General features: G+C 45.7%; 2 protein-coding genes across 3 annotated transcripts; one reads left to right on the top strand and one right to left on the bottom strand.

The window, feature by feature from the left end:
• Positions 1 to 226: 226 nt before the first annotated feature.
• On the bottom strand, positions 227 to 667 carry LOC119463708 (juvenile hormone acid O-methyltransferase-like). The gene has a single exon (XM_037724534.2). It carries the CDS (start codon positions 665 to 667, stop codon positions 227 to 229), a length of 441 nt encoding a protein of 146 aa, XP_037580462.2.
• Positions 668 to 14837: 14170 nt separating this feature from the next.
• On the top strand, positions 14838 to 23040 carry LOC119464832 (juvenile hormone acid O-methyltransferase-like). 2 transcript variants are annotated; one of them, XM_049656581.1, is made up of 4 exons: positions 14838 to 15068; positions 19318 to 19631; positions 21129 to 21285; positions 22788 to 23040. In XM_049656581.1, exons 1-4 carry the CDS (start codon positions 15041 to 15043, stop codon positions 22976 to 22978), a joined length of 690 nt encoding a protein of 229 aa, XP_049512538.1. In that variant the 5' UTR covers positions 14838 to 15040; the 3' UTR covers positions 22979 to 23040. The 2 variants fall into 2 exon arrangements, with proteins under 2 accessions (XP_049512538.1, XP_037581663.2); XM_037725735.2 differs by having other exon boundaries at positions 19318 to 19844.
• Positions 23041 to 26111: the final 3071 nt, after the last annotated feature.

The following is a 26111-nucleotide window of genomic DNA, read 5'->3' as shown; positions in this document are numbered from 1 at the left end:
TCCCAGCCTTCTTTGGCGCTCTCTGTGAATCAACCATTGCTGACGTCACTGGAGAGGTACATCGTCCACAACAGGTTGCGCCACTCCAATTTCTCATTTTCGTCATTTTATTGGTTACTAAGGCTCTGTTTTCACTACTAATGATGAAGTCGCTTTTGGATAAGCCTAAACTTTCACTCTACCTTGACTTAATATTTTACTAGTGTCTCTTTAACAACACTAATGCTCAATTGATACTCACGTGAGAATACTTGCTCCAGCGCTCCATTTTAACGAGGTTCCGGTTGACGTCCAAAGACCGCAGAGACGCGGGGAAAATAAGAAGGCACTCTCCGTGAGGCTTCAGAAGCCTGGCCACGTTCTTCAGCGCCTTCGCTTGGTCCGCAACAAAAGTGACGGTGTGGAAAGAGTACACCCTGTCGAAGAGACCATGCTCGTCGATAAACTCGGCCACGTCCCTGTCTCTCACGATCTCCAACTTCCTGAACTCAAGCCTGTCGTGATGATAGTGTCGCGCGGCGTGCTCCACCATCTCGGCCGACACGTCCACGGCGACGACACGGCAGCACGGTAGACATCGAGGCAGCAGCTCCTCTCGCGTGAGGTCTCCGATGCCGCAACCAACGTCGAGGAACTGCTGCGTCTTGTCAGGTTCGTGTCGGAACATTTTCTGGCAAAAGGCCAACATCCACTTGGTTTGGTGCCTCGGAAGTCGCTTGTGTCCTTCATATTGATGCGGCTTGAAGGTGATGACGGTATTGGAGACACCTTGCGAGATGAGTAAAAAAAGGCAGAGGCCGGATTCTTAGCGAGGTCTACTTACCTTTATATTGGTGGTTAGTCTTTTATTGCGATAGCACTTATATGGACACTTCAACCGGATTTCTGCCGTCGGCGTCGCCGTAGCCGTCGCCGTGAGGTTCCGTACAGATAAAATCTTCGCCGCGCGCCGTATGCCCGAGAGGACGCGTGCGGGGACGCGCGCTATCACGGAGAGCGAACGCACTCAATCTCCCACGCGCAAGCAAGGAAGCGGAAAGCCAGCGCCGCATGGAGCGGGGGGGGGGGGGGGGGAGGGGGCACTTCTCTGCCAACAACCGCGCTCATCGCTCGCCCGCACAGTCTCTTATCTCTCCCGCGCCAAGCAAGGAAGCGGGAAGCCAGCGCCGGAGGGAGCGGGGGGGGGCACTTCTACTCTGCCAACAACCACGCTCGCCGCTCGACCGCACCGTCTGTTATCTCCACACGGCTCTGACCTTTATGCACTGTGCATTCGCCGCTCAGTTTCTGTTGAAGCGATAGACCGCACGTACCTTCGCCCACTGCAGCGTATGGGCTTGCTGCCAGCGTTTTTACAGTCGTTGTCTGCAGTCATTCAGTGTGATCTATTCATGTTTGTTTGTGCGCGCTCACACCACGCTTGTTCATTCAGTTAGTAATAGTCGGGCCACATTTTCCAACGCACGCTACACATGTAATGCTGCCCGGATCGGCAGTGCAGCGCTACAGGTGTGTCCCTTCGCACGCGCTGCCCACGTGAAGCGCTTCTCATCAACACCACCGTTTCACACGCGCCTTCTCGTGGTCATCGAGTCTTTCTTCATGTCGGTCTACTTACGCCGCAGCACACCTGCTTACTTAATCAGCTCATGTTTACTACAATTCATATTGCTACCAAAGCCGCTCACCTTACTTCGTATGACATTGCTGTGTTGCTATCGCATTCATTGCTTCGCCCTTAGGGCGAAACTGTGACATTTTTTTTTCAATAACGGCACCGCTGTCGAGCAAAATAATGTAACCTATTTGATTACCGGCCGCAGAGATTGGAAGTTATTGAAGGCAACCTGCAAAAACGTCAATCCAGTTAGACTTATGCGCTCATTAAAATCCCAGGCGGTGAAAATCAATCCGGAGCTCTTGACTACGGTGTCGCTGATAGCATTCTGTACAGTTTAAATACTATTAATTAAATAAAGGGCGTTTATTACTGTTAAAGTCATGTTAACTGACAACACTGAGCCAATTAACAGTGGTGAATTACCTTAATGCTTCTACGTACCCCCTTCTCTTGTTACCCATTCTGTAACACTAATTAATGGTCCACCGGTTATTCCTCCTACGCATTACATGGCCTGCCAAACTACATTTTTTTCTCTTAATGTCGATTAGAATGTGGGCTATCCCCGTTTGCTCTCTGATCCACACCGCTATCTTCTTGCCTCTTAACGTAATGCCTAATATTTTTCGGTCCATCGCTCTTTCTGCGGTTTTTAACATTTTTAACAAAGAAAACAAAACTAATGCGGTTTGCCACTTGTAATAACTTTGTGTCGCACACTTATACAATAAATAATGAGGTAATTGAACCAGTTGAGTCATTTAAGTATTTAGGTGTTCATTTAACTTTTAATCTGACCTGGAACACACATATTGACTGGGTAATTGGAAAATCAAATCGGACTCTTGGCTTTCTACGACGCACACTGCGCCAAGCTAAGAAGGACACAAGACTTCTTGCCTACAAATCAATAGTTCGATCCAAACTTGAGTATTGTTCAGTTATTTGGAACCCTCATCAAGCATACCTCACGAAGAGGCTAGAATCATTACAAAACAAAGCTGCTAGGTTCATCGTGTCGGATTACTCTTCCTATTCTGCATGATCAAAACATACATCACTACGCCACGAAGCGGACAAGGACACACGCACCGCGATGGCAATAAATACCCAACATTAACGAAAGGCCGCGTTTCTAGCGCGTTTCTAACGCGTTTGTGCTAGCGCGTTACGGCCCGTGTAAGAAGCTGGTGTAAGACGCTGTGGCCTCTCCGCCTTACCTTCAACGCGTTTCGAACGCGCTGCCCAAAGCGGTGGCAAGTCAAGTTCAAGTCGAGGAGCGTTTATGAATACGGGGGGTATACTCTCTCAGCAGTCATGTGATGGCGTCGGCAAAGGCGGTGCACGTTCCGGCATGTGTAAATGGCTGCGTAAGGCGCTGTGGCCGCTCCCCCTTACTAGAGAGTACTGCACGTTTCTAACGCGTTTGTGCTAGCGTCCCCTTAAGCGGGAGATCCGATGATTCCCTCCGGAGCTTCGCCCACTCATCATCATTCACCCCGTGGATATGCTGTGATTTTTTTCCTTTCTGCATTTGGCAATGCAGGAGTGGAATCAGTTGCCGAAATCAGTAGCTGAAGAAGAAAATGCCGATAAATTTTCAGAAGCACTAAATCAATTCTTATCGCTTACCAAAAGCCATTGACATAACCACAAAGATGTTCGGTAGTTTTGACACGTGCGAATGGCATGTCTTCTAACTTTCATTAAGGTGTTTTTCAGTTATTTTGTCATGAAGTATCAAATAAATCATCGCACGCTTCAGTATCTGCATGTTGAAATTGCTGTATTGCTTTCTGTAAATATTTCCGTTTTTCGTTTGCATATTCCCACCTTAGTGGACGAATTCTATGTATACTTTATTATGCAAGAGCGTTTATGCAAGTGTTATTAGCACCGCTATATTCTTTGTTGTGTGCATGTAACTTTTAGTGTTCATTGTACTAAAAATGTCTCCCCCCCTAGGTAATGCCCGATGGGCCTTTAGGGTAAATAAAAATGAAAATGAAAAAGTTTCTCGAGCTTCTTTGTGAACCTTCAAGTTACTGCGGTACATGTGGCCTATTACCACAACATTTTATCACTAAAGTCGTTCATACCTGGTTTGGCATTCTTGACAAAGTTATTCCTCGGAATTTTGAGAATGACAGCCCACGAACAAATGTCATGAATTAAAACAGCGACAGCGCATGCCTTTTATGATAAATCTTCTCAGACTGAAATATCAAAGGCGCGAAATATGACAGAAACCTGAAAATGATATAATCTTTTAGCGCACCTGTGCACAACCTCTGCGATCGGCCCTGGCAAGAGGCCGCGTTTCTACCAGAGAGCTCGCCTTCGTGCATAGCAGTTTCCGGCTAAACATAACAGTTACATAACCTGCAGTGGCCGGGAAGCATGCGAAGCAGTTAGAGAGCATTGTGAGCGGCGCACCCGGAGCATTGTGAGCGGCGGAATAAGGCGCGCTTCTTTCCCGCTTTCCTCCCATGTGTACGCGAGATTAAGCCGCGATCGCCGCTCACCCTCGGAATCATTCACTCGCACATACAGCATACGCGTCGCGCGGCGACAATTTTATTGCGCTTGGATTTCATACGGAACCTCACGGCGACGGCAGAAATGCGCCTCGAGTGTCCATATAATTGCTATCGTAATAATGAGTAGCATTTTAGGTGACCTACTGGATATCTGGGTAAATATTACTTGTGAAGGGGCTATGCCACCTCTCCGCCCTTCGCAATCATCTCATCTTTGACCCAACCATCCCATCTGAAGCTTAATACCTAGTTTTAAGGGGAACCTACCTTGGACATTATGGTCGGTGTCTGACATTGTCCTTGATGGGGAGAACTGTTCTTCAGATGCCTGTGTGATTTGATTGGGTGAGATAAAGTTGATTCTTTGCGCAAGGATGACTCTAATGTGTGTCGGAGCACGGTCGGGGCACAGAAAATGTAGAATGCTGAATAACCATGCACTCGTCTACACTAACGGAAGTCAGACAACACTGCTGCTATGACAAGCACGCCGAAGGGGTCATTTCGCAAGCTGTCGTTTTGATCGATAGCGAAACTCTAAGCGTGCGTTGGATCTGCATACGTTGAACGTGTTCGTTGTACCGACATTTTTGTTTTTCAACTGCGAAGCTTGATACTTTTGAAGCATGTATAGTATTTCTTTCATTTTTGTAGCTTAGTGTCGGGTGGAGGACTTTTAATGATTATTTTACCTCTCCCGACAAGCCAAAATCAGCGTCATTCTTCGAAACCATAATTTGCACGATGTGCACGGCACATGAGCGTTCTTGACTTTTTGCTTCTACTAACCTTACACTCGTTCTTGTGTTGTAATGCATCCGCACAGGTCACGATTGGCCGCAAATGGCCGAGAATCTCACCATACGACGAAGAAAAATGTAACACTAATTTGAGTACCCTCGTGGCAGTGTATTGACTTAGTGTTTTCGGAGTAATGTGCACTTGTGAACAGGTTGCGCACATCCCTGCGCTATCGAGCAATGTTCCCGTTTGGCGAGTTCTGAATTTTCTCACTTTTCATTGCGCATCAAGCGGACAATAAGCTGCAGCCTCCATACATGTACCGCCTTTACTTGTGTGGGAAGCCTACTTGCATTGCGAAAAAAAAAACAAAACAAATAATCATATGAACATCATAATGGCATACGAAGAAAATCCTACAGTAGTGAGAAGCTAATATAAGTGGCAATAAAGTTTTCTTTATTTCGAACCAGTCAACACATCAGTGCAGTTGAACGAGATCCGGTAGGTTTGTACGCGCTCTGTCAACTCATTACATGGTATCGTATATTCTAAACCCTAACGTTCGGCTGCCATACCTGGTCTGCAAGGCATTTAAGAAATGCAGTATCGATTGCCTCATCAGAAACATCAGCGGGTTCCTATTCCATTCTCAAGATCGGATGCTGCGCGGCAACTTCAGTCGATTGCTCGCCACATCACACTTCTGCGATGGAATTCACCGGGTTTCACCAACTCACGTTTGCATTCTCTTGACCCTAACTTGCGATTTCGCCTACCACCTGGACTCTCCCGTCGCGAAACAGCTTTACTGTGTCGCATGTGGTTGGGTGTCGCATTTACCAGCGCCTATTCGTTCCTAATAGGGATGACCAACAGTGCGGCGTGCAATTTGTACGGGTGCGACGAGACTCTCGAGCACCTTCTGTGTCACTGTCCATCTTTTGGCACTCAACGACGTATTCTCCAAGCTAAACTTAACCTGTTAGATAACAGGACGCTCTCCGAAGAAAAGATTCTTGGGCCATGGCCTATGAATTGCCATGGCCTATGAATTCTTGCATGCAAAAGGCCACAAAAGCCCTTCTGCAGTTCGTGAAGAGCACTGGATTGTACGAAAACTTGTGACAGCGGAGATTCTTCTTTGACTGTCTCTGCGAATGACTGACTCCATTTTTTTCTTTTCTCTCCTTATCTATTCTTCCCCTCTCCCCCTCCACAACCGGGCACGTCCTTGGTTAACCTCCCTACCTTTCGCTCTTCATTTCTCTCTCTCTCAGTACCTGAAATGTTATAGATGGTACGCATGATGAGATACTGTGGGGGATCGATCGTGATAATGATGCCTCGTTGATTGATAGTGATTAATTATTGATTACTTTTAATTATCATTGATACTGACAATCACACGCGTACATTCTTTATCTTCTTCCGGCGGCACTTTTTCACCGACTAACCACTATTACATAGCTACCATTGGGTGCAAGGCGCACCTCCACTTATCAGTACTTTCTCAAACGCGGTGGCCAATTTTATAGCCGATGAATCTTGCTAATCAGATTGCGGACGCGATGCAAGTAGCGGTGTACTTTCCGGAACGTATGCGAGCACCAGTGGTTACGTTGGTGCCCAATATAATGTTAGATTCACGACTCGCAGTATTCGTACTGCCTGCTTCTCCACCGTCACTACCCGGTGAAATTTGGAGGAGACGCTTCCTTGAGTGCCGGACATGCCCTGCAAGACATAAGCAAAGCCTAAGCCGCGTAGACAACGCGGACACAGACTAGCAAGCTAGCAGCAGGTAGCTTGAATTGAATTGAATCTCTATTTTCATGTGTCGTGTATAAATGATGGCGGGAGTAAAAGCTGCACAATAGCAGCTTGGCTATGTCCCACTACCTAACAAAGGGCTGCAAAGGAGTGACATCTATTAGTAAAGAAGATATAAGCCACCGAACATGAGATATGCTAATTATTACAATAATATTATTTCACAATTATTACGGGATATAATGTTTAACAGGATACAATAGTTAATCAAGCATCACAAAATAGAACGAAAAACATACACGCATGTTGCAAATACATAAAATAGGATTATAGCTATACAATTGGCTAAATCACACACATATTGATTAGCTGGTGTCAATCAGCTTGAAAACTGTAGCCTCAAAATTGCGGGCAGAGCACGTACGACGCAGAGAACGACGTCACTAACGGCGCTGCCAATGGCGCGTGCGCTTGGGTGCGACGTAGAGAACGACGTAACTGACGGCGCAGCCAATGGAGAAGTTTAGAGAAACATGGGACGAACGGTTTTTTGTTTCGGCTAGCCATATACAGCTTTCGCTGTAAACCGTTCGCCCAGTGTTTCAATAAACGTCTCCGTTGGCTGCGCCGTCAGTAACGTCGTTCTCTACGTCGCACCCGAGCACACGCGCCATTGGCAGCGCCGTTAGTGACGTCGTTCTCTGCGTCATACCTGCTCTGCCAGCAACGCTGGCTCCTCGGCTCGCCATTGTCGCATACGTTCGATATCTCGAGTTAGCTCGGCGTCGACATCCGCCCGCCATTGGCGCTCGCGTTCCACTTCGCGATTTCAACGTGGACGTTCCGTCGCAGCCGAAGCCAAAGTGCCGCTCGAGAAACTCCCGCCGAAAGCAGGCGTTGGCCCCGGCGAACGCGTTCCCGCCATTGCCACGTTGACGCTACTCTGCCTGCAACGCCGCCTCCTCGGCTCGCCGTTGTCGCATGCGTTCGACATCTCGAGTTAGCTCGGCGTCGTGGTTAGCAGCATCCGCCCACCATTGGCGCTTGCGTTCCACTACAGTGCCTAGAATATACTTACTCTAGGCACGGTAGTTCCACTAGAAACACAAACATGTACCCAATAATTGAGAAACGCTTCAATACAGCGTCGGGATTAACCCACTGCTAAACACCCGGGCCGCACGTTTCAGTTTCGCTGGTTAACCATGTGTACGGAGTGCTTGGGCGGTGTTTTTTTATTGTAATATTTTAGAAATACCGGCAAAATTGATACGGTCCTGTAGTTTGCAAAATATTTTTATCTCCATTTCTGGACAAAATACACACTTTAGCAGCTTGTAATATTGAGGGAATAGTTCCTGTTGACAGACAAAGGTTAATGAGTGCGGAAAGTGGTTGTGCGATTATTTCCGCAGTGTACTTATTTGGTATGATTTGGAAATAAAAATAACCATAGTAGTTACTACTTTAAGCTGCATGATTGTTTTATAGACCTCGTTTTCAGTAGTAGGCCTTAAAAACGGAGTACTTCGGCATTTGTCTTTGATATATGACGTAGGATCATCAGATGTTCCAGGAAAAATCAAGTCTGTTACACGGTCCGTTTCCGTATACTTGCTGGTCCGTATATTTACTGGTCAATGAAACAGAGAAGAAAACGTCATAACATGCTCTGAACTAGTGGAACTGGTACTTCAGATGTTGGCTGCCATGTTACAAACGAAGGTGAGTTAGAATCGAGTAAATGGGGTATTTCTAAGGCTGAGGCCATACAGAAATGGATCAGGACGACGCTGTTAGCATCGCAAATGAGTTGCTCTGGAAAAAAATATCGTAGCTTCGACTGAAAGGTCCGGCTGCCGCCGCACTAAATCAGTTCGGAGCCCCAGAAACAGCTGAACACTGCTATTTTTTTACTGTGACTGCAGTTAATTGCTCGAAATTGGATTTGCCTTGTCCGTCCCGTCCGTCCGCCCAATTTCTTACGTTGACAACGACCGTTATCGTCATCGAGTACACGCAACAGCGATGGCTACGGTCGTTAAGTCACATCGTCTCCTGCTTCTTGGCTATTGCCACAGTGCGAAGAAAAAGAAAACTTCTCCGCTACCGCCTCCACTGGGAGTCGAACCAATGCCTGTTAAGCAATGTGCATTTGCGAGTTGAGCGCACCATCGGGCAACAACATCGTCGGGCCCGTAGTTCGGGACCTTGCATTGCGCAGAGACTCTTAGAGCACGGCGATCTGTGCATGCATTTCGAACTGCACAAGGAGCAATACAGTAGTGATCTCTAGAGGCACCCGCCTTGGTGGCATAGTGGCTTTGTCATTGTGCTCCAGTGTCCGAGGGCGGGGTATCAAATCCCGGTCACGGCGACCAAGTTTAGATAGGGGCGAGATGCAAAAACTGATGTGTACCGTGCATTTGGATTACGTTAAAGAATCCCAGGGCGTCAAAATTAATGCGGAGTCCCCAACATGGCATGCCTCATAATCATATTGCGGTTGTGCGGTTTGGGCACGTAATTCAAATAAGTGTAGTGGCATGGAATTGAAAATGTTATTGACAAGATGGTGGTGTCGATGGGTGAAATTCTTCATTGTCATGCTCTTGAAAACAGATTCGACAGCGCAGTGGAGGAGTACATGACAGTCGTGACGATAAGCCTTGAACAGGTCACGTACCCATAAAAGAGGATGCGCCGAACATAAGGTACTTGGTGGAACACAACGCCGAAAGCGTTGATAATGTCAACGTCGCAGCGACAATGTTAGCTAGTTTACGCAACAGCTCACAGGATTCACAGTCACCAACTGTCCTATATATCAGCTCTACAAATGGACGGGAAAAATTAAATCGTTCAAGCAAGAGGATGCGGGCCAATCGCAGACGCTGGTACCAGCATCTTCATCGGGGTATCAAATTTCACAGCGCTGGCCCAGCCATACCGAAACCCTCTGCACTTCGGCATGCTCCAGGCCTATGCTCAGCTAATTAGATAAGAAAACCTTGTCAAGTAAGGCAAGGCCTCCTATACCTCAAAACAAAAGTGATACCTCAACAGAAGTGACCTCCTGTAAAGAGGAAAGCATTTCATTCGCCTGTGCAAACAACGCTGTGAATCACAGCCCGATGCTTGCCTCGGCAGTTGCGTGAATTTGAGGTCTAGAGATTCGAATAAACACAGATAGGAATAGTTTTACGTTATAGCGCCCCTGTTTCATTACCAAACTTTAAGTCAAAATACGGTGTACAACCGAACAACCGACTTTCCCAAACTAAGGGCTTCTCTTATTATGCTCACAGTCATTCGGTGGTCACCGAAATTCAGAGACCGCACACGATCGATGTTTTCTTCCGTGGAGGTGTGAGGGTGTCGCTATCTTCCATCGTCCACGGGTCTTCACTGCTTTCCCGAAAATGCTGAACCCACTAGAACACAGTAATTTCCTTTATTCTTCTGAGAACCAAAGGCCGCTCAGAGGAATAGTAAGTTTTTAGGTCGGTTCTTATTACCGACTGGCACATTATGAACGTACGTCAAAACACAGTTTTCCGTTTGAACACCCCGGTTAGATGCTGGAGGAAGCATCTCCATGTATGCGGACAAATAAACCGTCTCCGCATGATTCTTGTAATAAAAAAGGTTGGATTTGGAGTAAGCACTATGACCAGTTATGACAGGGGAACCCCAAATTGCTTCCTTCCTTTCTTCCTCGTTCGTTTGTTTGTTTTATTGGTTTGCTACCTTTTTGGCTTTTTCTGCGACTGCCGCTGCTGCCATCAACATTATTTCGGTCTTTTGAGTATGTTTGAGTCAGAATGAGTCTCTCACTTTTTCGCTGACTGACTGCGTGCATTTTTCAAACATGCCTCATACACCGGTCCGTGTCTTGAACTTTTCACTTAACTACGTCTTACGTCTGGAAGAACTCTGTGGCAATGATTCCTGGGGCCTGAAACGAACAATAAACAAATTTGACATATTTCACAAACATTCGCCCACTTTCGAAGCAGCACTCGCCTCCCATTCATAACGTATTTTCATAAACGTCAATGTTCTTTTTGTATGTTAAACGGTAAACGGATGTCATAAAGCATGCGTACTCTTTACTCCGGTTTGTTGATGCATATATAGACCGTTTTTTCATGGGCGCCGCCATTGCGTAGGCATTTGCGCCATCTATGGGCAGTTGCCATGCTGGCTTGGGTGAACGCCCGTGTTGTAAGCTATGGTATACACTCGGCGGCAGTTTCTGGTGGATTTTTTCGCACTCACGCGGTCTATTTAGCATGAAATGGCGTCTTCTACATGGGGAATGGTCCTGTGAGGCGTAGGGAAGGAACTTAAGTCTGAAGTAATTAAGCGGCTGCAGTTTCTGCTGGCGCTAGGGCGAACGAAGCACCCAGCGCGAGGTGTGTGCGTTTGTTTGAGCGCCTTACAATTAGCCTCGGATATGAGTTAGGTAGCTCTGGTTTAGCTGCAACGAGAAGTTACGAACCATTTGACGATCCTAACAGCGTGGGTACCGTTCTGCTGCTGTTTACTTTGACAAGCGTTCAAGTTGTTATCTGTAGACACATTGAACGACTGCCTTGTTTGCTGGGAAAGGTTTCCGCGCACAAATAAGATAGTTTGGTTAATAATAACCGCATACCGTAAAATGTGAATCACAATTTTCGAGGGGTCGAACGACCAGCTGCAGACTTCGCGAGCGTCCGAGGCAGTACTAAATGCTGTGTTATATAGATGTGTTTCTTCTATATAGCGCATGGTCCAAGTGGTCCAAGCATGCGGCACGACCATGCGAAGTCTTATTGCGTCGTTATGTCGTGTAATGTTTTATTTTGCCGCAACAGTAGGACATATGAACTCTTTTTTTTCATTCTCGTAAGTTCAGTCATCTACGACGCATTCACCCATCTTACGGAAATTGTGTCCTTATACAAATAGCAGTTGGATTCTCTTTACGCGATCCGCTTTGTATATTGTACGTTACATGGCAAAAAGGCAATGCCGATCAAAGCACGAAGTTTGTGTGTATCATGTTGGTTTGCCAACCGCAGTGTTCGAGCAAAGCCTTCGGCCTCTTGCAGGAGGCTAACGTAGACTTATATAGTGATTTGAAGTCTACTAGACTTAAAATGCGTGAGAACGTTGCCAGTGGCTGATGCAAATGTTTTACAAGTCTTTGTCGAGTGAAAACCGATACCTCCAACATAGTTCACAACACGTATACACACACCGCGGCTGATGATGCGCGTCGCATTTTTGCACGTCCAAAAGAAATTTCCAGATACTCTAGCTACTGCTGCACCTAAAGGCTACACAGTGGTTGTTCGACGACCTCGTAAGAACTGACATCCCGCATATTGCACTCAGCACTAGCTAAAACACCTCCAAATCGTTCCGCAGCGCGCGACCGGCAACACATTTCAAGCCGCGCGCGCCGGCTCGCACAAGCCAGAGAGGAAGAAAGGCTCGTCGCGCGCCCTTTCCTCCTCGCCCGATGAAAATATCTATAGGTGTCTCGTTCCTTGTCACCGTTACCGTCTGCGTGGTGTCCAGACTTCAAGAAATTTCAGTCAATGTTCTTTTTTTATGGTGAATGTTATACATTGCTATGTTATGCTAGGCTACGTTATGTTGTATATTTGTTATACATTGTAAAACTTAATCGCGTAAATTAAGCAGACTTTGATTTTGTGTAGTTTGTGATGTGTATATATTTCCATCTTTTCCATGTAACAGTTACCATGCTTGATGTCCCGACGCTTCTTCAAAGACTGCTTTTGTTTCATATATTTCAAGTGTCTGCCTATTCTTTCCCTGAATGAGCTACAGTTATTTTGGCCAAATACTGTGAGGTGGACGCTTGGTGGCTGTGCATGTATATTATACGCATTGTCACGTGCGCCAGTACCAAGACCACCAGGTTGTTCCTGGGCGCGTTCATAAATTGATTGATTTATTGATTCAATAATTGATTATTATTGTTATTCCATAAAAACGATCACACATAAAAAATCACCGCATATCCACGAAGTGAATGTTGATGAGTGGGCGAAGCACCGGGGGACCATTCGGGTAAACCACAGCTACGGACAAGAGAGAATAAGAGCGAATAAGAGACTATGTAAGCTTGGGCAGTCATCGATAAATCGATAGCCAATGAAAAGCTAATCAATAACCGATCATCATCATTATCATCAGCCTATATTTATGTCCACTGCAGGACGAACGCCTCTTCCTGTGATCTCCAAATACCGCTGTCTTGCGCTAGTTGATTCCAACTTGCGCCGGCAAATTTCCTAACTTCATCACCCCACCTAGTTTGCCGTCCTCGACTGCGCTTCCCTTCTCTTGGTATCAATTCTGTAACTCTAATGGTCCAACGATTATCCATCCTGCGCACAACATGGCCTTCCCAGCTCCATTTTTCCCGCTTAATATCGACTAGAATATCGGCTACCCCCTTTTGTTCTCTGATCCACACCGCTCTCTTCCTGTCTCTTAACATTAGGCCTAGCATTTTTGTTCCATCGTTCTTTGTGCGGTCTGTAGCTTCTTTGTTAACCTCCAAGTTTGTGCCCCATATGTTAGCACTAGTAGAAGGCAAGGATTGTACACTTTTCTTTTCAACGACAGTGGTAAGCTCCCAGTCTGGATTTGGCAATGGATGCCATGTGCACTCCAGCATAATTTTATTCTTCTGTAAATTTCTTTCTCAACGATAAATAATCAATAAATTCCGGAAAATGCTTCAGCTGACTTGGTAGTGCTTAGCCTAGCCCAAATACGTAGCTATTACCTTGCGATAGCCAATCGATAGCCAATCAATAACTAATTGATGATTGATCAAACATCAATATATTTCGGAAAATTCTGGCGATGAATTGGTAGTGCTTAGCCTAACCCAAGTACGTAGCCAATACCTTGCGATAGCCAATCGGTAGCCAATCAATAGATAATCAATAATCAATCAATAATCAATAAATTCCGGAAAATTCTGGAGATGACTTGGTATGCTTAGCCGAGTCCAAAAGCCAGGCCTAGTTAGGAGCCCATCAGCTCCGCTGTCTGTTTAGCATTGCTACTCCAGTGCAAGCTACGCCAAATTTTTTCAGCATATCTTTGAATATCACCCCCATTTCTCGGGCAACCCCTCATAGTGGGTATAAGCCACATATTCTATACGCAACAGCAGCTACTAAGAGGGAACTTTGCAGGATAGCACAGGGGTGAGCGCATCCATTTCGCCAATGCACATAGCAGCAAGGATATGAGACCGATGCACTGCGGTAAGGGTGGGAAAAGTAAAGTATTCTTTTTCTTTGCCCTTTGTGGTGCGATTCCAGGCCCACATGGCTGTCTTACGACAAGGGAAGGGGAGTGAATGTTTGGCGAATACTTTATTATAACAGTTTTTCTACGATCAGTGTCGGTTTCGTTTCAAGGAAGACACTGTGTCCTGACGTCACGCCGCAGTATGTGAGAGCAGGACGTCGCAACGTTTTGACACGGGTTCCGGCTCGGTCGGTCGCCTCGTATGCTGCTACCCATTATGAGGAGCGATGTGGTAGTATAGCGGACGTCTAAGCGAGCCGTAGCGAGTTTCTTGACGTAGCAATTTTCTGCGTCCCCGTGACCACATACTCTGTCCTGACGTCGCGACACATATCCTCGTGGGAAACGATACCGACACTGGTAAATCTGCTAGCAATGATAAGTTATTTGCGGCGCTCTGAAGTTCGTAACTATATTTTCTATGGTTTAAAGCTCTAGGGCCTTCATTAGTGCAAGAATATAAAGCATAAAATTTCATGTCAGTACCCCCTTCAGGCACTGTTTCGTATAAGGTCGCTAATCTTTGCTTCTCGGTAGAAGAAAAAAATGTCCCCGCAAGAGTAAAAGCTACAGAATAAAAATAAAAAGAAACTACACAGGATGTGTAAAAAGTCAAGTTTAGCAGTTAAAAAAATGAAATCATTCAATGCACACGCGTAATTTTATGTAGGTCAAACACGCGCAGAAACCTCCCCTGTAAAAAAAGAAAACAGAACAGCTGCTGGGCAAATGCGAGCTTCGCTGGGCTTGTCACAGCAGCTGTTTAGCGCAACTTGTGCTTGCCCTCAGACGTAAAAGAACTACGGTTCATCTCCTGCTCACAGATTGAAAGGACAGGAAATAACTGAGCGATGGTACCACTATATTACAGGCATAAAGTACTCTTCGAGCTGAAGCGAACAGCGATTTCCTCACGCTCAGCTCAGTAGAGCTCTTCCAGGCGCCAGTATTTCACCACACTGCAGCCAATAGGTTCACAAAGCCGCCTGAAAAGTGAATATAACCTAGAAGCGTGATGTCGCACCCCGATGCTACTGCCCAAGGTAGGTATCACCACTCTCAAAGGAACAGGGAAAAAAAAAGAAATGAATACAAAGTTGAGAACCTTTCGGGTGTACCTTCCTACGAAACAATAATAGTGATATGTTTTTTTTGCTGCTAGTTTTTATTGCGCTAGCAATTATATGGACACTTCAACCGGATTTCTGCCGTCGGCGTCGCCGTCGCCGTGTGGTTCCGTATAGATAAAATCTTCGCTTCGCGCAGTATGCCCGATCGGAAGCGTGCGGGGAAGCGCGCTATCACGGAGAGCGAACGCACTCAATCTCCCACGCGCAAGCAGGGAAGCGGGAAACCAGCGCCGGAGGGAGCGGGGGGGGGGGGGGGGGGCGTACTTCTACTCTGCCAACAACCGCGCTCGTCGCTCGCCCGCACCGTCTCTTATCTCCACACGGCTCTGATCTTTGTATGCGCTGTGCATTCGCCGCTCAGTTTCCGTTGAAGCGATAGACCGCACGTAGCTTCGCCCGCTGCGGCGTATGCGCTTGCTGCTAGCGTTTTGACAGTCGTTGTCTGCAGTCATTCAATGTGATCTATTCATGTTTGTTTGTGCGCGCTCACACTACGCTTGTTCATTCAGTTAGTAATAGTCGGGCCACATTTTCCAACGCACGCTACACATGCAATGCTGCCCGGATCGGCAGTGCAGCGCTACAGGTGTGTCCCTTCGCACGCGCTGCCCACGGGAAGCGCTTCTCATCAACACCACCGTTTCACACGCGCCTTCTCGTGGTCATCGATTCTCTCTTCATGTCGGTCTACTTACGCCGCAGCGCACCTGCTTACTTACTAAGCTCATGTTTACTACAATTCATATTGATACCAAAGCCGCTCACCTTACTTCGTATGACATTGCTGTGTTGCTATCGCATTCATTGCTTCGCCCTTAGGGCGAAACTGTGACATTTTTGAAAACTTGGGGCTTAGTACTTTCATATTCAAAGTCAGCAGTGCTATTTCAAATGCGACAACTGTGCAGAATTATTTGGATTCCTTTCACACATAAACACAATCTCGCACAAAAGAGGCTACATTAGTTAATGCAGAGTCTAGTAAACTCTTTTTTTTTTCACCATGGTGATGTCAGCACACTCGCACGCCTGAAAAAAAAAAGAAACATTGACACTGATTTGTGTGCCCTGCGCTTAAACGCAACTTCGGATAAACGGAACACATTTATAAATTGTTTCGAACTGCGTTTAAGCGGCGTCTGTGGTCAAATTGAAGCAGAATATTTACAAATCTCTAACTTTGCATCCAAGACATATATCGCAGTTCAGTAAACTGTAGACGGTTTAGCATTGAAAGCGGGTAAATTTCAATTATACACCTTTCGTGAAATTGTTAGATTTATGAGGCTTTCTGAAATATTCAACGCATATTTGTATGTGTATCTCCAAACGGGCACCATACTCAGAATTCGTTGCAAGTGGTTATGTCTTGCATACTCACCGGCTACAATTCGCAAATTGCAGGTGCACTAAAGTAATTGGTTTAGAACTGAATTAGTGATTTTCTTTGTCAATTAGCGAGTATGCACCCCGATTTCGTGCTCATGTTATGTCCGTCGCTTCGAGTAATCCAGCTCAAAGACTGCAATTACGCTACTTGCCAAAGGCCACTCCTAATATTTTTGTTCAAAGTAAAAAAAAGACACCCCATATATTGTCAAACTCCATATTTTGCCAAAGCGCTGGAACGTACTACAAACCATCGCAAATAACAAAAGAGAGAGAAAACTAAGGATTCGTCATTATTTGCAACTATTGCGTTAGGTCCTGAACGTTAAAGTTTTGGCAGAGATTACACATATCGTGGTCGATCATTTCCACCAAATGTAAACTTGGTGTATCGTAGAGTTCTCTCGGGACATTGATAAACGAGCGCTATAACGTTGTATGACCTTTTCGGACAGTTCTGTCCAGCGTTTTTTTTGCAAAGGCTGTATTGGCTCAACAGATATCTAACTTCTCACATAGCATTCCCCTACTTCCTATAAATTTGATCACGGTGGAACTTATAGTTCTGTCAGGGCAACTGCCTAACTTATGCGGCGCTCGTAAAATGCAAGCATAATTTTGCAAAGCGCTTGCACACGTAATTTATTGCAAAGACCGCATCTAAGACATCAACTTTCAGCTTTCTCTACGCAACACCCATATCCTGGCCCTTCATCATCATCATCATCATCAGCCTATATTTTATGTCCACTGCAGGACAAAGGCCTCTCCCTGCGATCTCCAATTACCCTTGTCTTGCGCTAGCGTATTCCAACTTGCGCCTGCGAATTTCCTAACTTCATCATCCCACCTGACTTTCTGCCGTCCTCGACTGCGCTTCCCTTCTCTTGGTATCCATTCTGTAACCCTAATGGTCCACCGGTTATCCATCCTACGCATTACATGGCCTGCCCAGCTCCATTTCTTCCGCTTAATGTCAACTAGAATATCCTCTACCCCCGTTTGTTCTCTGATCCACACCGCTCTCTTCCTGTCTCTTAACGTTACTCCTAAGATTTTTCGTTCCATCGCTCTTTGTGCGGTCCTTAACTTGTTCTCGAGCTTCTTTGTTAACCTCCAAGTTTCTGCCCCATATGTTAGCACCGGTAGAATGCAATGATTGTACACTTTTCTTTCAACGACAGTGGTAAGCTCCCAGTCAGGATTTGGCAATGCCTGCCGTATGCACTCCAACCCAATTTTATTCTTCTGTAAATTTCTTTCTCATGATCAGGGTCCCCTGTGAGTAATTGACCTAGATAAACATCTAGGTCAATCCTGGCCCTTACTTTTAACCAAAGGTAAAAAAAGGTTCGTAGTTTAGTTGACCAAGGACACTGCGAAAACGTACTGCGAACCTCGTATCAGGAATAAAAATGCCTAAAAAGCAAAGGTTCATTATTGATTTGCAGCGCTCCTTATTAAGCCAGAACCATTACAATTTCGCTTAACATTACACTTAGCAATACCACCTTACCCTCCCCCACTTGCCACAATATATAAGCTTGGTGTAACGTAGAATCGCCATTCGCGACTCTTCGAAACGCAACACATGTCGTATAACGCCTGCGAGCCCTTGCTCAAGTATTTTTTTTTTGTTTACATAAGCTCTATTTTGTCCACAAGTTCTTCATTTCGCATAATGAATCGGCAAAGCCCCCCCCCTCCCCCCCCCTTGCTCCTTACTCACATTTTCACTAAGTTTTATCTTGGTGGCATTTCTATTCATGCCAAGCCAGCGGACTAAATACTGCGTGGCTTGTAAAACTCTATGTTAACGCTTCTGAGAGCTTCATCACGGAATTTATTTTCGAACACCAGAACTACGCGAAACACCTTGAAGTTCCCTACGCATTAACCAATAATTTCCCCAAATTTAAACAAGATGCATTGTTTAGCTCACAGAGGAAACCGATGAAACCTACCACCAATCTCGTATAACGGGGGAAAATAACGTAATGGTGAGGGTTCAGTTATTATTTCCAACGCTTTGAATTAAGTATATCGCCACACAGTGAACAAAACATGACCCACCCCCCTCGCATTGCCATGTAGGTTGTTCAACAGTTATCAATTGATAGCCAATTGATAGCTAATCAATAGCTAATTAATAATTTATCAATGATCAATAAATTCCGGAAAGTGCTGTGGATGACTTGGTAGTGATTAACCTAGCCCAAATACATGGCCAATACTTTGCGACATTCAATCAATAGCCAATCAATAGCTAATCGATAATCAATCAATAATTAATAAAATCCGCGAAATGCTGGGGATGACTTGGTATTGCTTAGCCTAGCTCAAAAGCCCGGACTAGCTAGGTGCCAGTCAGCTCTTTAGCGTTGAGCCTCCAGCGCAAGCTACCTACTGTTTTTCTCTTTAATTTTCCCATCCCATGTCTTCCCGGGAAATCTGAAAACCGTAACGTCCAACTGTATGCATTTTCGTTATATTCAAGTGTTACGTTTTCTGTTAATTGAGATGAGGTTGTTGAGTTTTTAGAAGTGGTTCACCAGTCCTAACTAGCTCACTGTTGTGACGCTCTTATTTCCAGTGGACACTTATATCTTGAGAGCATTATTTCTTGGACAGATCTACGAAAGAGGCTAAAAACAGACATGAGAATCAATACTCCCGATACTTAAAAAGTGAAAAAAAATCCTAACCACCACGTCAGAGGCAAAGAGACGTCGTTAACAATTGCGTATCTGCTTCTTTCTGCAAATATCACAAGGTGTCTCTCACAACGTGGTCACCTTCAGGCCACACCAATTCGAAGGAGACAAGCGGATGCCCAGACAACACATCAGGTGGATGCTTGAATTTTGCCAGAAAGTGTTCAGGAACGAACCAGACGAGACGCAACAGTTCCTCGACGTGGGGTGCGGGATCGGAGATCTCACGCGAGACGAGCTGCTGCCTCGATGCTTGCCGTGCCGCCGTATCGTCGCCGTCGACGTGTCAAGCGAGATGGTGGAGCATGCCGCAAGTCACTATCAAAACGACAAGCTTGAGTTTAGGAGGTTGGACATTGTCAGCGACGAAGAAGTGATCAAGTTTATCGACGAGCATGGTCTCTTCGATAGGTTGTACTCGTTTCACACTGTCACGTGGGTGCGGGACCAAGCTAAGGCAATGAAGAACATGGCCAAGCTTCTGAAACCTGGCGGAGAGTGCCTTTTGATTTTCCACGCGTCTCTGCGGTTATTCGACGTCAACCGAAACCTTGTTAAGTTGGAACGTTGGTGCAAGTATTCACACGTGAGTGCCGAGTGCCACTGGTGTCAGAGTTCAGTTAACTCAGCCTAGCAATAGAAACAATACCATAGTAAGATTTTTGATAGAAGCAGAGGCTTTACGATAGTGTCCTTACCCTAGCTCGGACTGACTATACAGCCTGCAGTGGTGGTGACAGTATTGTACAGCGTAATGCATTGTAATGTCAGCGTGGATTTAGCGAATACTTCTCATTTGACAGTTGTACAACCTCTTGCACCGTTAACTAGATCAGATGATATAGGAAACAACCATTCCATTACGGTTGCCAAAGCGCTAATGCCTACAGCAACTATTGGCAAGAACCTGCCCGTTATTTAAAAGTAATGTAAATTGCCTCGTCAAGTCTACGCGGAACATCGGCAGAATTCAGGTACAATAAAAGTACTAGAAAGAGCAATGCTCAACTGTTTTTTTTATTGCCGAAACATTTTTTTCGAAGCTGTACTTTTAATTTTTCTTGGTGAAAAATTTCTATAAAGGAAGGTGTAGGTCAGGTAATGGCTTTTTGAAATTTGCGCCTTTTAGAAGTTTGCAGCAAAGTAGGTGCGCTGAAACGTCACATAACATATTCATAAGTGTGCGCTTGTATATGGGCTATTTAGGTGCAGGAAATGTTCGGAAACTTGTTATCCTTAGTATGTGTATCCTTCAGATTGTTTCTAAATCCTAATTAACCAACGTTTATCTATAACCGAGTGAAACGCTATCAAAATGTATGAAATCAGGGAGATGACGCCAGAAAAGCTTGGTTGCATTCATCAACTACCTTTTGTCCTAGTGTAATTTTATCTGGCTCACCATGTCTTCTCCCACTGGATGAGCACCTTCTTCTCATACTACCGAAGCTTAATTTACCAGTAAAGCTGAATATTGCTGATTAGTACGCATTTATTTCAGTTTGTCGGTACGGCACACCACGGCGCCACTGTAGCTTACTCCAGGATTCTCAGTGGCAGGTGTATTGAGGGTAGCTGAAGTGTCAAGTCAAAGTATCTAAACTGAATGAACAGGAGATAAAGTGGTACACAATCACAAAGTAGCCAGCACATGTTTGTTTGAAGACGAAACCTTCAGCCCTTATTTGGATGGGTGTGTCCTGAACTCCCACGAGGCATCATCTATAACACGGACCTCTCTCGTTCTCGTAAAACAGCACCCTCGTGTAATTCTCCTATTGGGCAAGAGAGTATACAATTGGCTAAAGTAACGCTTATTCGAAAGAATGACATAAGTCCACGGCTACCGACTCCTTACTCCCCTGTCCAGGTGGTGGACCAGTTAGCACCGAAGACGCAAGACATGAACTACGACGAGTGTCTGGAATACATTTCCAGGATTCTAGCAGAAGCTGGACTTTCGCCGAGCATATTGGAGCTTCCAGTGTGCACCATGCTTGACAACCACAGCCTCCAACTCTTGGCTGGTATGTTCCTATGCTAAAGGTTGTCCTCTGGCACCAAAGCAGAAGCGACGGCAATATTTAAATGCGTAATAGCTTTAGGTTAGGTCTAATCCGCCTTCATCTGCTACTTCATGGCTACAATGACATTTGGTTGGACACTTGTGGCGGGCAAGCAAATTTTAGCGGACCTATTTAAATATTTCCTAAGGCATTTGTGGCGAACAAGGTATGCCAAGAAAGTCGCCCTCGGAAGCCCCGCAAGCATCTTTTAATGCAATCGGATGTTCCTCGCAGCTTTATCAGTTACTCAGCTAATCTTAAAATACCCCCGAACAATCTTCAAGGGTATTGTAAGCATGTACGTTGTCAACAAAATTTATGTCTGCCGTATTTTCCCTGTCCTCACTTAATTCCAAGATTCCTTGCACAGTCATATAGTAATTACGGGCTTCAAAGTTTTATTGCATGCTTTTAAAGACGGACGGTCGCTAAATTATTAACCGTGTACAAAGCCTAGTTTCAGATCCTGTAAGTACCCGCAAGTTTTTTCAAAATGCATGTAGCCGGCAGTACAACTCTTGTACTTGAACTTGATCTTTAGAAGAGGCCGACATTACTGGCTGGAGGAATGCAAAAGCATAATCCAATAATTAACGAAGTTTCATGAATTCAGTGTCAAATACTTTCCAACACACAATAATTTAACAATTGCAGCCGATGAATTCGCATGACGTGAAACGAATTCTGAGGATGACATCAGTTTCGAGGTATTCATTTCCCTAACTATGATGAAAGGCCTCAGACTTGCAGATACTTTTGGGAGTAATTGCGAAAAATGGTTCTTTGTAAAAAGAATGAGTGGAACATTACATTTTACCTCTAGTGTAATGGTGCCTACATCTAAATGGGTTCTCTCCCCTCAGAATTTCTTCCAAACAAATAGGCCCTGAGAACACACTGTCTAAATTGGTAATTTCAATGTGTGCCGTAAACTAATTGAAACACGTAAATAATTAAGTTTTGGTGACTAGTGAATTTCGCGTTTGGTTTCTTCGGACAAGTAAAAGTAATGTTCCTCTTCGAGAAACCAGCTTCAGGTCTATATCTGTGCTATCTGTGGTAGGCAATTTTTAAAATTTCGCTATGGTATAAAATGGCACCTAGTATACGAACCACCGCGCAAATTCTTGGGTTCCAAATATGACAGGTGACATAACAAAAGGCTCACTGAAGTTGACGTTCCCGCTACCAAAACTGAAAGAAAAAGAACACTGACTTTACCTCTATCCCGAAAAACGCGGAACCTAGATCACTGAGAACCAGCACGGTACCTCGACACAGCCTCTGAAATCAGCCAACGCCCGAAGCATGCCGACCCTCTCGGATGGGATGTGATTGGATCTGTGTCACCTCCTCTAATGTAATGTCAGTTCATGTATTGAAACAACTTTTATAATTAAATTCAATGTACAAACGAGGAAAAGGGGCTTTTGCTATTATTTTTGTATCTTCGTGTATCGCAGATATATGTGCCTTGAAGAGTCCTTTGACTGCAGTTGTCTCGGAAGACGAGAAGCAGCAGTTCCTGATAGACCTGGCACAGGAGACGGCGAAAATGCACTCTCCCGACGTGGATTACACTCAATACCGGATTTACGTGATCAAGGCGTCGAAAAGGAAAGATCAGAGCTGCGACTCGAACAGCCGCTCATGAAACGGCAGAAGACCCTCCCTACTTCATCCATAGAATGGCTTAAATTCAAAATAAACATGGCAGCCAGTTAGAGTCGCCGTCTTCTGGTTATATCAAAGTGGCTTGAATGTTGCAAATTGTCTCCGACACCACCCATTATATGCGACGAAAAAAATGTGACAGGATGCCAATTCTTGTCAAACACTCATGTGTACAGTGCAGGTTTACCAATAATATTGCACAATTTATGAACATTATCGCGGGGTTTTCTTCATGAGCGTGTTTTTAAAGGTATTCCGGAGCGCCTCATCCCGGTGTTTCTTATTGATCATGTGTTGCTTTGGGATGATGGACTCCATAATGGCGCACTTACAAAAAATATTATGAGCATGTACGAGAAAGGTATTTTCCAATTAAAGATTCTTCTCTGGACGTTGCGCCATTTTCTAAGACAATGAATGGGTTATCTATCGTAGCTTGGCGCCAACATGTTTCTTCTTTACCTTAAGGTATAATAAGCGACTGACGAGTGCTGAAGAGCGCGCGTTCTCGCCCGTGCTATCACAGCCTCGTGAAACGAAAGTGACTCCGCCCAGCTGAGCGGAGATTTTTGGTCTACGTACAGCTATCTGCTGGAAACTAGCCATATACAGCGAAGCGACTGTTTACAGCAAATGCTTACAGCCTTCTGAACATGCACGAGAAAGGTATTGTCCAACCACTGATGCTTATGTGAACGTTGCGCCATTATGTAAGACACGGAATTAGTTGTAGTTTGGCGCCAACATGATTTTTACCTTCAAGCATAATAAGCGTCTGAGTGTGTGTGTGTGTGTGGGGGGGGGGGGGGGTTGGTGTAGAGCAAGCGTTTTAGGCCGCTTTATCGCTGTCTCGTGCAACGGGAGTGGCTCGGTCTAACTGAGCTGGTTGAGAAGAGGCCCAATATCCCCGATAGCGCGGATATGCCTTGTTTTTCAACCTAATTGTGCAGTTCGGCTGCTGCAGGGAATGGGGTGCGCAATATTCCGCAAGTCGTTCATTGCCACCGTGGTGGCGTAGTGGCTTTGGCGTAACGCTACAAAAATTCTGCCTGTAGCAGCCGAATTTCTATGGGGGCGAAGAGAAAAATCACCCGACGTGTTTCCCCCCACTACAGCTTGCTTCATAATCATGTCGTTGTTTTGGCATGTAGAGCAAGAAAATATATTTTTAGTTCCAAAATTTTATTTGTGTCGAGCCAAGGCGCTACCACGCAGCTATGGACAGGCGGAAGGAGTCTACTATGTGGACGCCGCAGCCTATAACACTAAACATCGTTATGCTCTAGCGGTTGTAGACAAGCAGGGCAACACTGTTCGTTCAGAATCAGTCAAGACCACCTCAGCGGGCGACGCAGGAGAAGCCGCCATTGCGCTCGCATCGGGGATACCTGATTGCGATGTCATCATCAGTGTCTCAAAGACTGCTATCCGGGATTTCAGTAGCGGCTACATTACCAACCTCGCGCACACCCTACTTGTCGCTCACCCGCCGAAAAACTACATCGCTCTCATCTGGACTCCAGCACATCAAGGACTACCAGGCAACAAAATGGCTCATGCTGCTGCTCGAGGATTCACGGACCGAGTGGACGGAAATGTGGGCCTTACCCCAGAAGCCAATGACTCCCAACAACAGGCCAATAAAGACGCACTCATCACATTCCATGAAATTTGCACACATTACAAACACCAACGCCTAGCGTATCCACCTCTCTCTGTGTCGAGCACGCGCCGGAGAGAAATAATGTGGCGCCAACTACAAACTGGCACTTTTATTACCCCACGCACTTTGCACTTATTCTTTCTCGACACATACCCGACACCCAAGTGTCGATTCTGCTCTGTCCAGACAGCAGATCTCTCCCATATCATGTGTAAAGGCCCCATCAAATATCCCCCCGCAACCTCAAACCAATAATTAGTAGCGAGGAGCTGTGGGAGACGGCCCTGCGCAGCTCCGATCCCACCCTGAAGGACCGAGTTCTGAGGTGGGCTGAGGAGGTAGCGGAGGCCTACCACGACTGGTAGGCGGACGTCGGGCAGCAGAAGGTGCTAAGACTGGAGCACACAGGCCTCCTTCTCTCCCCCCGGCCCCTCCCCTTTCTTAAAAAGGGAAATAAAAGTTTATTCATTCATTCATTCATTCATTTGCTAGAAATCGCGTCATGTTAGTGGGTGTAATGATGAACTTATATAATATAAAACTTGCCTGGTTTCAGGGTTGTGAGAATGCATCATACCAATGAATTAGACATTTCGTTCAGATTTCTTTTTCCGCCACAACGTGTGGTATCGACCTTAGATAATTCAGAATTTTCGAGATGAAGTATGCCATGGTGCACAACTACAAAAGAACAAAAAGATCCATACCCTGAAACTGTTGCTTCCCCTCGGTACTTGGGAACGAATGCACTTATGTGTCAGCGTAATCTCGAAGACCGCCACTGCTTACTCGCCTGGCAATGCCACGAAGATTCTGCTCGATGTCTTTCCAGACAGCTCATAGGCATTCGGGATGAGATGCCTGGCCGAGAAAACTCCTCCGGCCAAGCTTCCGTTGAATGTTTAAAGAAGACATGGTCGCTTTAGCTGGCTTCACACGGGTTTGACGTAACTGGGATCTGGGTATCTTTTAACAAATTCCAGAAATAAACAGAACTTTTGCGTCTCCAGACAACCGAAGCGAGTCGCAAATGGTTTCAAGGTGCCGGTCCGAACTAGAAAAAAAATGAGCAGTTTCACCCGAAAGGCGTAGCATTAATTGCGATAGCAAATTAGTAGAGAGCTATACGGTGTAAGGGTAGTAGTTTTATCAGCTGTATCAACATGGACATGCAGCAGCACCAGCAACGCGCGGAACTGTTGTCGGCGCCGTCGGCGTTTTGCCCGCGTTCGCACCAAACGCGCGCGGCGTTCGTGACTGTTGCCAGTGCCTCTGGGGGCGGCTCGGAGGTTTTCGACGAGATCAGAACGGGACAGTCGTTGAGCAGCGTCGGAAGTATTTACCACCTTCTCGGCTCGCCACGTCTTTCTATAATTACGCATTTGGTGCCGCAGCTAAACGTCGCCTTCCCTCCCTCTCGCCCGTCCCACCACGGCCTTTCGCGCGACGA

The sequence above is a fragment of the Dermacentor silvarum genome, chromosome 9 (genome assembly GCF_013339745.2).
Source record: "Dermacentor silvarum isolate Dsil-2018 chromosome 9, BIME_Dsil_1.4, whole genome shotgun sequence".
In the NCBI taxonomy this organism is placed as follows: Eukaryota; Metazoa; Arthropoda; class Arachnida; order Ixodida; family Ixodidae; genus Dermacentor; species Dermacentor silvarum.
The sequence above is the reverse complement of the archived record's forward strand: the minus strand, read 5'-3'. Positions and strand labels throughout refer to the sequence as shown.

What these genes read in the sequence shown, in the direction of transcription:
- LOC119463708 (XM_037724534.2), bottom strand. Translation starts at nt 667, where the DNA reads ATGTTCCGACACGAACCTGACAAGACGCAGCAGTTCCTCGACGTTGGT.
- LOC119464832 (XM_037725735.2), top strand. Translation starts at nt 15,041, where the DNA reads ATGTCGCACCCCGATGCTACTGCCCAAG. An exon ending in CCCCGATGCTACTGCCCAAG is followed by an intron (nt 15,069 to 19,317) that starts GTAGGTATCACC and finishes AAATATCACAAG; the next exon opens with GTGTCTCTCACAACGTGGTC. An exon ending in CAGCCTCCAACTCTTGGCTG is followed by an intron (nt 21,286 to 22,787) that starts GTATGTTCCTAT and finishes CGTGTATCGCAG; the next exon opens with ATATATGTGCCTTGAAGAGT.